A 14,966-nucleotide genomic window follows, 5' to 3' on the forward strand; every position below is an offset into this window, starting at 1 on the left:
TCACTGTTTTTAAAGAACTGAGAGAATATAAAGCTTAATTACAGCAAAGATTCTACAAACTCTTCCTTTATGCTGTGCTATAAATTCACTCTTTAACATTAGGAGACAGAATCAATTGATCTTAATTCATTTTCACATGAAATTAAATTTATCTTGAATGCTTACAGAATAACCTATATTTACCCAACTAGCATTCCAGAACATATAATTTTTTAAAGATTTATTTATTATTATAAATATGTGCTCTGGCTGCACATACACCTGCAGGCCAGAAGAAGGCACCAGATCTCATTATAGATGGTTGTGGGCCATCATGTGGTTGCTGGGAATTGAACTCAGGACCTCTGGAGGAGCAGTCAGTGCTCTCTTTTTTTTTTTTTTCTTTTTTTTTTTTTTCTTTTTGGTTTTTCGAGATAGGTGTAGCCCTGGCTGTCCTGGACCCACTTTGTAGACCAGGCTGGCCTTGAGCTCACACCTGCCTCTGCCTCCTGAGTGCTGGAATTAAAGGCATGCGCCACCACACCTGGCATAGTCAGTGCTCTTAACCTCTGAGCCATCTCTCCATCCTCTAGGAATACATAATTTTAAAAGACTTATAAAAATAAAGACTTAGCTTTGCAAACAGTAACAAAATAAATACCTATAATATAATGAAGCCCCAAACCATTATACTTAACTGTAACAGAACTTGATTTTGTACTGTTTCATCCTGAGGAACCTGAGGGGGAAAAACAAAAAGAGGTTTTGTTTTTGTCAAACTAAGAAATTATAATTTAATGAAATAATCCAAAACATAACACTTCATAGAATTCTTACTTAGTATTTCTTACTTCTAAGTTTTTTTTCATTTTTAAGATTATAATATAGGCACATTATTTCCCCTTTACCTTTCCTCCCTTTAAACTCTCCCTTATACCTCTCTGTGCTCTTTTAAATTAATGGTCTCCTGCTGTCCTTCCTCTGAGTGCCACCAGGTCTCCCCCTCCAGGGGACATGGTCAAAGGTGAGGCACCAGAGTATGTGAGAAACTAATATCCCACTCTCCACTCTACTGTGGAGAGTGTTCTGTCCATTGGCTAGATCTGGGTAGGGGTTTAAGGTTTACCACCTGTATTGTCCTTGGCTGGTGCCTTAGTTTGAGCGGGACCCCTGAGCCCAAATCTGCCAGACTTGATACCCTATGAACATATACAGGGGGAGGTAATCCCCCTCAGGAACAGTCATAGAGGAGGGGAATAAGGGGAAAATGGGAGGGAGGGAAGAATGGGAGGATACAAGGGATGGGATAACCATTGAGATGTAACAAGAATAAATTAATAAAGAAAAAAAAGAAAAAAATTAATGGTCTCTTCTATTTTTCATTAACTGTTGCTACATACATGCAAGAGTGCACGTGCACGTGTGTGTGTGTCTGTGTTCCTAAAGACACAAATATAGCCTGCTCAGTCTGTGTTAGCCATCAATTGGTGTGTTTTTCCCTAGGGAAGCCTCTCTCTCCTGCTCAGTGTTCCTCATTTGCTCGTAGTTTTTTTGTGTAACCTTTTTTTTACTGTGGAAAAATACATAAAATGTTCCATCTTAATGATGTTTAAATGCATAGATGTAGGGCATTAAGTAACTTATGTTTTGTGCTGCATTATCACCATGCATTTCCAGAACTTTCTCCTCTGAAACCTCTCAGCTGAAATTCTATGCCTCATTTCCTTCTACCCTCACCACGGCAGCCTACCATCTCTGTAAATTTGACTTCTCTAGGAATATCATGGAATAGAAATCTTATAGTATTTGCTATTTTGTGAACAGCTTGTTTCACATAGCAAGACTGATCCATGCTGTAGTATATATCAGTGTTTTCTTCTTGTTTAAGGCTGACCAACCTCCATCGACTGTATACCATACTTCACTTTCCACTCTCCATCTGTGAACACTTGCATTACTCCCACCACTTTTGGCTTTTGTGAATAATAAACAGTGCTACAGAATAATTCTGCTGTGAATTAAAAACTTTCTTCAGGTGCCTATTTTCACTTCTTTTAGGTATAGACTCAGTAGTAGAATTATTAGATCATATGGCATTCAGTTGCTTAATTTTGGGAGGAATCACCATACAATGTAACATTTTACATTCATACTTGCAAGGCAAACGTTTGCGAGTTTTAAAACATCCTTGCTAACCTTTATTTTCTGTTGTTTGTTTCCTATAATAGTCATCCTAATGAGTGTGAAATGGTCCCCCTGGGAGATTTAGTTGCATAGTTTCTTGTGCTCATTAGTCATTTGTATATACCTCCTTTGGTGAAATATCTATTTAATTTGTTATTACTCTTCCTTTTTTTCTTTATAGTATTGGGGATTGAATCAATGGCCTCATGCATGCTAGGCAAGCATTCTACTACTGAGCAGTAGCCTCAGCCCTCAAATTAATTCTTTCACTTGAAGACAGTTTCCCAGTATGGCCTTGGATTCACTCTAGCAGTCCTTGAACGTGCTATCTTCTAGTCTCAGTGTCCTGAGTATGAGGGGTTACAGGACTATAGCACCAGGCCTGGCCATTATCTCGTTGTTGTTGCTGTTGTATGTACGAATTCTTCTCTTTATACATTCTGAATACTGATCCCAAACCACAAGATTTGCAAATATGTTCTCCCATTCCATTCTTATTCTATTAAAGTATCCTTTTATGATCAAAGTTTTTAATTTTCATTATATCTAACTTACCAATCTTTTTCTTGCCTATTCATATAGTGTTATTTAAAAAAAAATCACTGTTAAGCCCAATGTTTTCTTTTTGTTGTTGTTGGTTTGGTTTGGTTTTTCAAGTCAGGGTTTCCCTGTGTAGCCTTGACTGTTCTGGACTCACTTTGTAGACCAGGCTGGCCTCAAACTCACAGTGATCCACCTGCCTCTGCCTCCCAAGTGCTGGGATTAAAGGCGTGCGCCACCACAGCCAGCTCCAATGTTTTCTTCTAGTTACTACTGTTAGTTTATATATTTTCCTTAACTTGTATAAAATGAGTTGGTAACTGTGTTACTTTTCTCATTACTAGGACCAAATTCCCGACAGAAGCAACAGGAGGAAATAAAGACTCTGGCTCGCATTTCAGAAGATACAGTGCACTGTGACAGGAAAGTCACAGCGGCTGCAGGCTGGGGTGCCAGACATTTGTGGCACAGACAGTTTACCTGTAGCAGACCAGGAAGAAGAGTGGTTGGCGGCAAGAGCTTTCTGCCTCACCTGGGCAACACAGTAGAGGTGGCCCTGATGGCAAAGGCTTGGGTAAGCCAACCCTGAGGGTGTGAGAGCAGGAGACCTGGCTCAGCCCCTCAGTCTGCAGCACTTAGGAAAGGGGCCCTGTACCTTGACTGGGCAGCACAGTAGAAATAGCTCTGGAGGCACTGAGTGCAGGTGAGCTAGTATGAGGGCATGAGGGACAGGAGAACTGACCCTGTCACTGTCAACGGTAGCACTGGGTGGCCTACCCGGAGCAGTGCTGGAGAGCTTGACCTTGTGGTATGAATAAGAGAGAGGCCCAGGGCTTAACCAGCTCAGCTACCACTCAACCCCAGATCCAGGGGTCTGAATTAGCCCACCACAAAATGTGTATCATCTATGAATAGTTAGAACAAGTGAAAGGATCAGTCCTGCTGTTCCAAAGCTGTAGGATCTCCATGACACATAGCAACAATAAAATAACCAAGAGGAGTCTGGATGAGGATGCAATATTGATGGTGTCACAGAAGCCAGAGATCTCAAACCAGACCAATGACTCATTGCAATGTACATTTGCAAGTGAGTATGTGTGGACAGAGGGATATACTGTGGGACACACTGTGACATGCTACAGCTTCCATGATGAGGTGTGTTCCATGCTTCGGGTTTTTGTTTGTTTGTTTTGTTGATGGTACTGGTAGTTAGCTGGTTGTGCGTATATATATATATATATATATATATATATATATATATATATATATATATATATATATATATATAAAATATATATTTATTTATTTTAGGGGGTAAGGAGGCTTCAAGGGTGAAGGGCAGATATGAGGGAAGGGTGAGATGAGTGGGACTGGGTTGCATGATGTGAAACTCACAAAGAATCGATAAAAATTTTGAAAAAAATAACTTAAACAGAAATGTCTTGGCTGAAGTTAAACCAAGTCTCAAAGCCCTATTTTGCTCTTGTTCCTTCCCAGAAATATTTCTAAGCCACCACACATTCTTGGCAGCAAGGGCAACTCAGGGACTGTGAGAATTAAATCAGGATGAGCTCCTGAGTCAGGAGAGGGACATCAAGACTCTTAGTGATCAAAGTCCTCCCTGTTCTGTGAGCTTTGAAAACCCACCCTGTACTTGGCATCACAGTATTTTTATTTTTATTTATTTATTTATTTTTTACCTCAAAGAGCCAGCGCTAATAGGAAGGAATCCTCCCTACCTACTGGAGCTTAAAAAGACAAAGTAAAGAAAGAAAAGGAAGAGGGGAGGGATAGAAAAAAATTCCTCTCAAACTCTAGCCTTGCTAACCCTCTTCCATCACATGTCTATCAAGCAAGCCTGGGTTTATTCATGGCCTTTTCTACATTCCCTTTGGCATCCAAGTTAATTGATTCCACCTCCTTATGTGCATAAAAGTGGAAAGGAAATATGACAGGAGAGATGGCTCAGCATCAAAGAGCATTTGCTGCTCTTGCAGAGAGCCAATTCCATTTCCGTCACTCCCATGGTGGCTCACAACCTCCTATAACTCCAGTTCTGGCCTCTGCACACACATATATACATATAAAATTAAAAAAAAAAACTTTAAGTGAAAGAAGAAGCTGACCTAACTAGAGACCTACTCTGCAGGAGAAAGCCAACCGCTGTCACTACTAATGACATTCTGCTGTGCTTGCAGGCAGGAGCCTAACATAACTGTCTTCTGAGAGGCTTCATCCAGCAGCTGATGGAAACAGATGCAGAGACTCACAGCCAAACAATAGGCCAAGCCTGAGAGTTTTGTGAAAGAGTGGGAAGAAGGCTAGAGGGAGTTCAAGGACACCACAAGAAGACCTACACAGTAAACTCATCTGGGCCCCTGGCACACAGACTGAACCACCAACCAAAGAGCAGGCATGGGCTGGACCTAGACCCCTTCACATATGTAGCAGATATTCGGCCTGTTCTCCATGTGGGTCCCCTAACAAATGGAGTAGGGGCTGACTCTACTGACTGCCTCTGGATGCCTTTCCCCTAGCTGGGTTGCCTTGTCAGGCCTCAGTGGAAGAGGAGCTTAGAACTGCTGCAACTTGAGGTGCCAGGGTCGGTTGGTACCCTTGGGGGCCTCCTTTTCCCTGAGAAGGAAAGGGGGGACTTAGGGTAGGAGGGTGTAAGGGTGGGGCTGGGAGGAGAGGGAGGAGGGGGGCTGGGATCAGGCTGTAAAGTGATTAAACAAAAAATTAATTAATTAAAAAAAGAATACCCAATGTCAACCTTTGGCCTTCATATGCACACATATACATGTGTAGGTAAACCCCACAAACAATTAATTGCATGTGCACCCCTTCACACACAGAGATGCATACACCACACACAGAGAGATACACATGTAGATGAGTCAGGTGTATAGTCATGTTTGCAGTCTCAGCACTTAAGAGGCAGAGGCAGCTTCCCCATGGTGATATAAGGATCTCGTTATAACTGTAAGGCAGAATAAACCCCTCCTTCCTTACACTGCCTATTTCAGGTACACCCCTGCACTGAGTGCAGTACCTCATACATGCGCTGTCTCACTGTTCTTTGAAAACAAACTTGTCCTACAATGAGCAAACCTTTGGGCCTGCAAACACACCATTAACAGTTCATCAGACAAAATGGTGCCATGATGGTCCTAGGTTGACCATCTAGGGTAAAACCGCCTGCCCTGCATGAGGAAGATGGATGTCTTTCAGGAATATAAAGGTAGTTCCCCTAGCCCCAGGGGAAAAGACCCTACTAAAACCCATTCTGTGGGAAACTCCGCCCAGTGCTCATTCTCTAGCTTGCTATGATCGGTGCCTGGAGAGCAATACACCTTTGCTTTAAGTTTTTCTAAATAAACCTGTCTTTGCTTTAAAAAAAAAAAAAAAAAAGAGTCAGAGTCAGAAAAACTGCTCCATATTCAAGGCCAGCCTGAGCTACAAAGTAAATCCTAGATAAGCCTGTAGTACAAAGTAAAAACTGGTCTTGCACAATAAACATACACACGTCTGTATCTTCCCTGCCACTCCTTAAGACTTTGCAGGTAGACATCCCTGGCTGGCTGGCTTCATCAAGCTAAAGTGCTAACTAATCCCCTGTGACTCCCAATAGGATCTGCACTAAGGAAAAACAAATAACTCATCCTATCTAAGCACATATACGTACTCACACACACAAAACAGCAGGGGTCTTTGATGCTGTATATACTACACAGACTGGAGTTTCCTTCACAAGCTTTACAATGAACTCTGCCAAGAAGAAGAAGAATTACTATCTCCTACTTCTAACCTCTGCTCCTCTTACTTCCTTATCTCCACTGAAAAACAAGGCTGGAAGAAGAGAAAAAAAGGAAAATGTTTTAAATTCCCCCTCCTAAAACAAATGGCCTTCATCGAATTTACAACAAAGGAATTGAATGATTGTTTTAAAAAGCAAAAGAACCAAAATACTAATGTACAAAGCCCCTTATAATTAGTAATTTTCCACAGACAGCAGTTCCAGCTTCTGATAGGTGTATGTTCAAACCCTGACACACCTGTACTACTGGGTCCTCACTAAGGGCTGGCAAGGCCTTATCTTTATTCTTTTGCTCTTGGGGGTCCTTTCTGGGTTTGAGCCCAAGCTGAATCTCAGGAGAAGGCATGCCTGTAATGAAATATAATTAGTCAATACCTTGCAATAGTCTTATTATTCCACTTTCAGATGAATTCAAGAATTTTATAAATACTGTAAAATGTCACTAATAATCACCTGACCTGGGGGTGGGGAACATATATTATTAAATGGTAGGGTGCATGCTTACCATATATGAGGCTTGGGGACAAATCCTAACATAGTCCAAAATATTGTATAGCACAGTTTCTTAACTGTCACTTTTATATATCAATATTTTTACACTATTACTTAGTAGGGGGTCATCCTGCATTGAACAAAACAATGCTAGATATTTCTTGGCCTCAGGATGTAGGAATGCAATGAGTATGTATAGAAAATTTTATACACTGGGACTGGGGGTATGTCTTGGTGGGTAAAGCGCTTGTTGTCATTTTGTTAAAACAGCCTTAGCTAAGACACACCTTGTCATTCAACATAAGAAATACTAATGTACCAACAGCACAGAAATAGTCACAAGGATGAATTAAGCAGTGGGAAACAGACATTTGCATTGAAATTTACATTTACATGCACATATAAATTTAATGTGCCACGGCCAGGCAAAATGTCACAGTGGGTATAGTTGCATCCTGCCAAGCCTAACCACCTAAGTTAAATCCCTAGGACACACAGGTTAGAAGAAGAGAACCAAGTCCCACAGTTGTCCTCTAACTTACACACACACACACACACACACACACACTGTGCCACATGCCTCCCGCATACACATATACAGCGTCCCCCCCCCTCTCTCTCTCATATGTGTGTGTGTATGTGTGTGTGTGTGTGTGTGTGTCTGTATGTATCTTTATAAATGGCTAGTTTATAGTTTAATATATCATAACCATAGTGTTTTGTGGGGTTTGTTTGTTTGGTTTTTGTTTTGTTTTGTTTTGTTTTGTTTTTTGAGACAGGGTTTCTCTGTGTAGCCTTAGCTGTCCTGGACTCACTTTGTAGACCAGGCTGGCCTTGGAACTCACAGCAATCCTCCTGCCTCTGCCTCCCGAGTGCTAGGATTAAAGGCGTGCACCACCAACGCCCGGCTATAACCATAGTGTCTTAAACAGAATAAAATACTCAATAAATCATATTGAGACAATTAGCTTACTACTTGAAAAAGTAAAATTAGAACTCTTCCTATATACCAAAATATTCTGAACATACTAAGAAGAGAAGCATGAAGGCAGGCTAGAGATGCAACTCAGCCAGCAGAGCGCTTACTCTCCCCACAAGCACAAGGCCACGAGCTTGGCCCTAGAACACATGTAAAGATGCTGTGAGCATACAGACACAAGCTTACGACTGCAGCACTGGGGAGGTGGGGACAAGGTGCTCTCTGAGGGTTACTGGCAATTGCTTAGCTTAAGTAGTGAGATCCAGGCCAAGGAGAGACCCTGTCTGAAATGTAGACAGCATTTCTGAGAATGAGACCCAATCTATACGGGCAAACGTACAAACACACAAACACACATTTTTTTTAAAAAGACCAGAGGCACTTTCTCAAGCTCTGTAAAAACTCACTTCAAAATGGATTAAATACATTAGTAGGACCAAAACTTTAAATTTTCTAAAAGAAAATACTTCAAGATTCAGGCATAAGAAACACTTTTTCAGGGCTTAGAGACATGGCTCAGCAGATAAGAGCACTGGCTGCTCTTTCAGAGGACTGAGTTCAATTCCTAGCACCCACGTGGAAGCTCACGTCTGTCTGTAACTCCAGCTCCAGGGGATCTGACACCCTCACACGAATACACATGCTGGCAAAATGCCAATGTATATGAAATACAAACAAATTATTTTTAAAAATTATTTTTCTAGAAAGGACTCCAATAGCACAAGAAATAATCTCAAAAAGCCAAGGGAGATTACATGGGGGAAAAAAAGTTTCTGCACATCAAGAGACCATGACCACAGGGAAGAGACCACTTACAGACTGGGAAAAACATCTTTGCCACATATCAGATATGCATTTGCTATCTAGAGGACATGAAGAACTTCAAAAATTAAACACCACAAAAAACCATCTAATCAAAAATTATGCTGCTGGATGTGGTGGCACACTCCTTTAATCTTAGCACTCAGGAGGAAAGGCAGCTGGTCACTGTTATTTGAGGTCAGCCTGGTCTACAGAAAGAGTTCCAAGGCAGCCAGTGCTACACAACGGATCAACCACTTGACAAATTAGGGGAACAACAAACATGGCTTCCAACACACAGTAAACAGGATAAACTAGATTCTCATACGGAGAAACACTACCAATGACCTAACATTTCCATTGCAAGTATACAAATATGAATAACCAAAAAATAGGTCTCCTCCAAAAATTGGTGTGCACATAGTAATGTCAACCAAGAAAAGTCACTTAGATGACATACAAGAAAATGATTTCAAGATAGCAATAATAAACAAGATAAAAAACTCAGTAAGGATATGAATAAATGCTGGAAAGAAAACAAAAACAGATGAGTGAAATATCAAAAACAATTAAATATATGAAAATAGAATAAAAATAAAATCTCTGAAAAATCAAAATAAAATGTGAAATAAAAAATGCAAATTAAACAAAAATTCTAGAGGAACGATTCACTGATAGACTAGATCAAATGGAAGAGAGAATATCAGGTTTTGAAGACAGGTAAAGGAATTGCATCAGAGAGAATGCTGACGGCAGAGTAGAGGAACTGGATCAGAGAGAACGTAGAATTCAAAACAAAACAAAACACGCAAGAATGGCACGTGCAGGAAATCCAGAACACTATTTTTTTAAAAAAATCAAATCTATGAATAATAAGAAAGGATTAATAATTTTAAAATGACCCAGATCAAATGCACAGAAAATATTTTCAACAAAATCACAGAAACTTTTCTAATCTAAAGAAAGAAATGCCCATCAAAATCCAAAAGGCATATAGAATACCAAATAAACAGACCAAGAAAGAAACTCCCCACACCATATTAAAACACTAAGTGACAACAAAAAAGATCAAGTCACACAGAAAGACAGGTGCATCAGAATTAACAGCTGATTTTTCAATGGAGAACAAAAACCTAAAGGGATTGGACCAATGTTCTACAAGTTATGAAAGAGCACAGATCTGAGCCCAGACTACTATACCAAGAAAAACTATCAGTCATAATTGAAGAAAAAATAACACATTCCGTCATAAAAACAGATTTTAAAAAACTATGACCACCAAATCAGCTCTACAGAGAATACTGAAAGGAATGCTCAGATCTGAAGATGTTAAAACATTGTTCAAGAAGACAGAAGAAACAACAATTTCCCAAACACTGAATCAAAGTTGTCTAATAAGGGTCACAAAACACCAGGAATTAATAAACATAACTCAATTATGACTCCTGATAGCAATGGTTTCAACTCCCCCAACAGACAAAGACTAACAGACTGGATCAGAAAACAGGATCCCTATTTTTGATGCTTCCAAGAAAAACCCACACCTCACAACCAATGGCAGACACCACCTTAAATTAAAAGGGTGAAAAACACGTAGCTAAGAAAATGGACTTCATGCCGGGTGTGGTGGCGCATGCCTTTAATCCCAGCACCTGGGAGACAGAGGCCAGCCTGGTCTACAAAGTGAGTCGAGGACAGCCAACAGCCAAGACTAACATAGAGAGATCCAGTATTGAAAAAAAAAAGAAAGAAAGAAAGAAAGAAAAAGAAAATAGACTTCATATCAAAACTAGTTATACTCATTAAAAGGAAAACAACAGAATATTATAATTCTAGGCACATATGCAGCAAACACAGGCGCACCAAATTTCATAAAAGAAATCCTATTATAAATAGGACCACACCACAGATCAGTTCCAACAGAGTGATAGTGGGTGATTTCAATCTGCCCACTTTTACCAATGATAGGTTATCTGGGAAAAATAAATAAATAGAAACTGTAGTAAAACAACATCATAAACCAAACAGACCTAACAAGTGTTTACAGGAAATTCTGCCTAAACACTAAAGAACACTATTCTTCTGAGCAGCCCATGGAACTTTCTCTAAAATAGACAACTGGGACACAAAACAGGTTTTAGCTAAGCCTGAGAGATGATACATAAAGTTGTCCTTCCACATAGGCATGTGTATACCCACACACACATGTGTATCTATAAACACACACACGGGCGCGCACACACACACACACACACACACACACACACACGGGCACGCACGCACGCGCACACACACACACACACGCACGCACATCTTACTGACAAGAGATAATAAGAACTATAATGACATATACGTATAAAAGGCCATAATACAATTCATTACTCTGTGTGCTAAGTTTTAAAAAATAGAAATAAAACATGAAAAGGAAAAAATGTTATTTTTATGTTTTACAAAGAGGTTTTAGTGTTAAGATGAATGAGAAGAGCCGTCCAGGTGTCACTGAAGTACTTCCGGGCCCTTTCGAGGAGTCCTACACAGCCTCTGACAGTTCCCATTGCTATCCCTATTATGGCTTTAAATGACCTTAGGATCTATTATATACGCACATAAGAAATTGTATAAATAAAATAAGTTAACAGAATGGTAATACTTGGGACATTGACAATGCCTAGTAAAAGGCTTTTCTCACCTTTCCACATTCCATTTACACCAGGATGAAAATACAACTCAGATCTAGAAGTTGTATCTTGATTCAAGAGCAACCTTTCAAATGTAGAAAGTAAAGCATATATTAATTATGTGTTTCCCAGAGTCACATTTTAACTATCATTTTTAATATATTTGTATTATAAATTCTCTTAAACTACTATAAATACTTATATTTCAAAGTACTATTTCAGAAACATACTTTAGTATAGAATTTATCCAAGATGAAAAATATTCACCTAGTCATGTTCATTTTTTTAAAATGTTTTCTCATTATGTTTGATTTACAGGACAAGGGACAGATAATAATAGTATTTGATTGTCTTAGCTATTCCTGCGCTAATACTGGCAACTTTGTTAAGAAAGGATTTATTTCAGCTTACAGTTTCATATCACAGTCCGTTATCAAAAGAAGCCAGGGCAGGAACTCAAGCAAGGCAGGAACCGGGAGGCAGAGACGGAAGCAGAGACCACAGAGGAATGCCGCTTACCGGCCTGCTCCGCCTGCCTTCTTATACCATGCAGAGTTACATGCCCAGTCGTGCTGGGCGCTGCCCACAGTACACTAGGCTCTCCTACAGTCTTCTACGGGTTCATGTGCATCAATACACACAAGCACACACTTTTTAAAAAAAAAGAGATGCCACTGCAAACCAGTGAGGACAAAAAAAATCAGCATTTTCAAAAAAAATAAATCTAGGGACAAGGAAGGAAATATGAAGAACTCTTTTATTACCATGATTAAATAAAAACCTTTTAAATTATGTGACAAACTTCAAAAATTCATTTATTAAGAACACAGCTGCATACTGTGACTCATGTCTGTAATGGGAGACTAACCTAAGAGGAATCAGAGTTCAGTGCCAATATGGGCTATACTGTGAGTTACAGGCCAGCCTGGAATACTGGAATAATTATACTCTTGTCTCTCTCTCCCTTCTCCCGCCCTTCCTCCCTTCTCCATGGATGCAGTATTTTAATAATGAAGTTTAACTTTCAAATATTAGAAATATGAAACACTGAAAAGTATTAGCCATTAAAAAAAGAGGGAGAAATCTGATTGGAGATTTGAATTTTTTCCCCTCTGGTTATTAAAAGTATAATGAATTTTTGACAATTAGAGTTTCAACTTTATGTGCATCAAAACTTTAGAAATCAAATCCTAATATCATATTGAGATTTTTATTCAGTTAAGAAAATCTAATTAAAACATCTTTTCAACATAATGGTCCAGAAACAGTATTTGGCAACAATCTGCCCTCATCAGAAGTAGAACCTCCATTCTGGCACAAATTTTGACGAAACTGTTACTTTCATGAACTAATTTATTTTTTTAAGATTTGTTTATTTATTTTTATACAGTATTTTTATACAGCATGTGTGTACACACCAGAAGAGGGCACCAGATGTCATTACAGATTGTTATGAACCACCATGTGGTTGCTGGGAACTGAACTCAAGACTTTTGGAAGAACAGCAAGTACTCTTAACCTCTGAGCCATCTCTCCAGCCCTCATGAGCTAATTTAATGTGTCTATTAAGTCTCCTATGCCTTGTTTTGTTGTTGTTGTTGTTGTTGTTGTTGTTTGCTTCTACCTTCCCTGCTGGCATAAGGTTATTGTATATTTCAAATGCTGATTTCTGTATCCCCCATATCTGGTTACCAGCCTTGCTCTGAGAATCTCCTATCTCAATGCTGTATAAACTCTGCCCGCCAACTGTCCCCTTGTATGCCAATAAAGCAGCTTACTGCCAACTGCAGAGCAGGGGAGAGACTAGGGCTGGACTTCCTGCCAGCCAGGGAAGGAGGAGTTAGAGGAGGAAGTAGGGGATTCAGCTACAGACAAAGGTGGAGGAGAGATAAAGTCGATTCAGCTGGAGCAAAGAAAGAGCTAAAAAGCTAGTAACTTGGGGATGTTGACAAAGATGGAGTCAGAATAACATAGAGGGTTAAGAACAGCTTAAACTTCTCAAGAATGTGTTGTAAAGCTTTATAGGCAAATATGAGAGTCTCAATTATTATGATGCTTGCCATGGTAAGAGAGAAACTAAGAGAAACAAACACAGTTTTATAAAAATAACCTTAACACTTCTCTCAAATTATTTTATAGCCACATGAACATAGAGCTACTGTGTCTTTGAGTGGCAGAATCAACACCGATCTTTCTGCCTAATTAGGCCCAGGTAGCCATTCATAATATGTAATTCTAGCACTAGAAAGACCTTGAGCTCAAAGCCAGCCTATGGTACATAGAAGAAAACTTCTTTTTTAAAAGAGAGGTGTGTGTGTGTGTGTGTGTGTGTGTGTGTGTGTGTGTGTAAACGAGCCTAAAGATACAGTATGAAAAATTATATAGTCTGATCCCCTAAAAGAAAAAAAATTAAATAGTTCAGGGATTTGAACGACTGTATGTCAAGATCTAAAATGCACATCAAAAAGAAAGGGAAAGAAAAGAGATTGGGGGCTTGCAAGACAGCTCAACAAATAAAAATATTAGCTACATAATACATAGGCCTGCTGATCCTGAATTCTATCCCCAGAAACAAAGTAAAGGCAGAAGGAAAGAATAGATTCCAAAAATTGTCCTCTGACCTCTACACATCTGACACACGTTTCACATACATGTACAATCATAACATAAATTTAAGGAAATTAGATTGAGATAGGAAAAGAATATTCAAAGAAGTCATGATAGAAAAATTCCTAAATATATTGCATTTACATCTTCAAGAATCTCAGAGAAGTCCAAACAAATAAACAGAAAATATCATTCCAGGCACATCCCAATGACACTGCTGAGAGCCAAAGAACAAGAGATGGGGGGGGTGGGGGCGAAGAGTTCATATGAAAGAGAACAAGAACTCAAATGGAGGGAGAGGGCAACGCAGCCACAGTTAAGGGACAACACAAGACACGTTTCAGGACGGTAGACAACTTCCGGATATTGACTGTACTGGTTATTATGAACCACCATGCATTTATTAAAATACTCACTGTGCACTGAAAAAAACAAATACTGTGTGTATACATTTTTTAAAATGGGAGTAGTGGTGCACACATATAATCCCAGGAGGATTATTGTGAGTTTAAGGCTAGCCAGGACTATATAGTGAGACCCCAAAAGAAGAAAGACGGATGAAGACCGTTGGGGGGCGGGCAGGAGTAGCAGCCACGGTAATCTGGATATTATTCCTTACAGCCTTCGTTCAGTGCCCCCACCACATCTAATCAGTCACCATCTCCTACCAAATGTACTTTGCAGAGAAGTCCTCAATTCTCAATATTCCCTCCATTGCCACTACTGCTTCCCGGTCTCTTTCCCATCACCTCAGTCTGTAACTGATCCTAAACCCAAGCTCTCCAAGCTTGCTTTGCAAAAGGGAAGTCCTTGCTTTATTAGTAACAGCTTTAAGTGGAGCTGTTATAATCACAGAATCTTAACTACACACACACACACACACACACAC

At 39.6% G+C, this 14,966-nt stretch overlaps 1 protein-coding gene across 5 annotated transcripts in view; it reads right to left on the reverse strand.

Annotated features, from left to right (window-relative positions):
• Positions 1 to 14,966, reverse strand: part of ANKRD31 (ankyrin repeat domain 31) — a 174,088-nt gene that overhangs the window by 122,763 nt on the left and 36,359 nt on the right. For 2 of the 5 annotated variants that reach the window (XM_084802696.1, XM_084802695.1), the window contains 3 exons: positions 11,482 to 11,555; positions 6,759 to 6,868; positions 678 to 718 (listed from right to left, as the gene is read on the reverse strand). In XM_084802696.1, coding sequence (XP_084658822.1) covers positions 678 to 718; positions 6,759 to 6,868; positions 11,482 to 11,555 — 225 coding nt within the window. Of the gene's footprint in view, positions 1 to 677; positions 719 to 6,758; positions 6,869 to 11,481; positions 11,556 to 14,966 lie in introns of those variants that run through there. The other 3 variants (XM_084802699.1, XM_084802697.1, XM_084802698.1) reach the window with 3 other exon arrangements.

The sequence above is a fragment of the Acomys minous genome, assembly GCF_964271855.1.
Source record: "Acomys minous genome assembly, chromosome: 11".
Lineage (NCBI taxonomy): Eukaryota > Metazoa > Chordata > Mammalia > Rodentia > Muridae > Acomys > Acomys minous.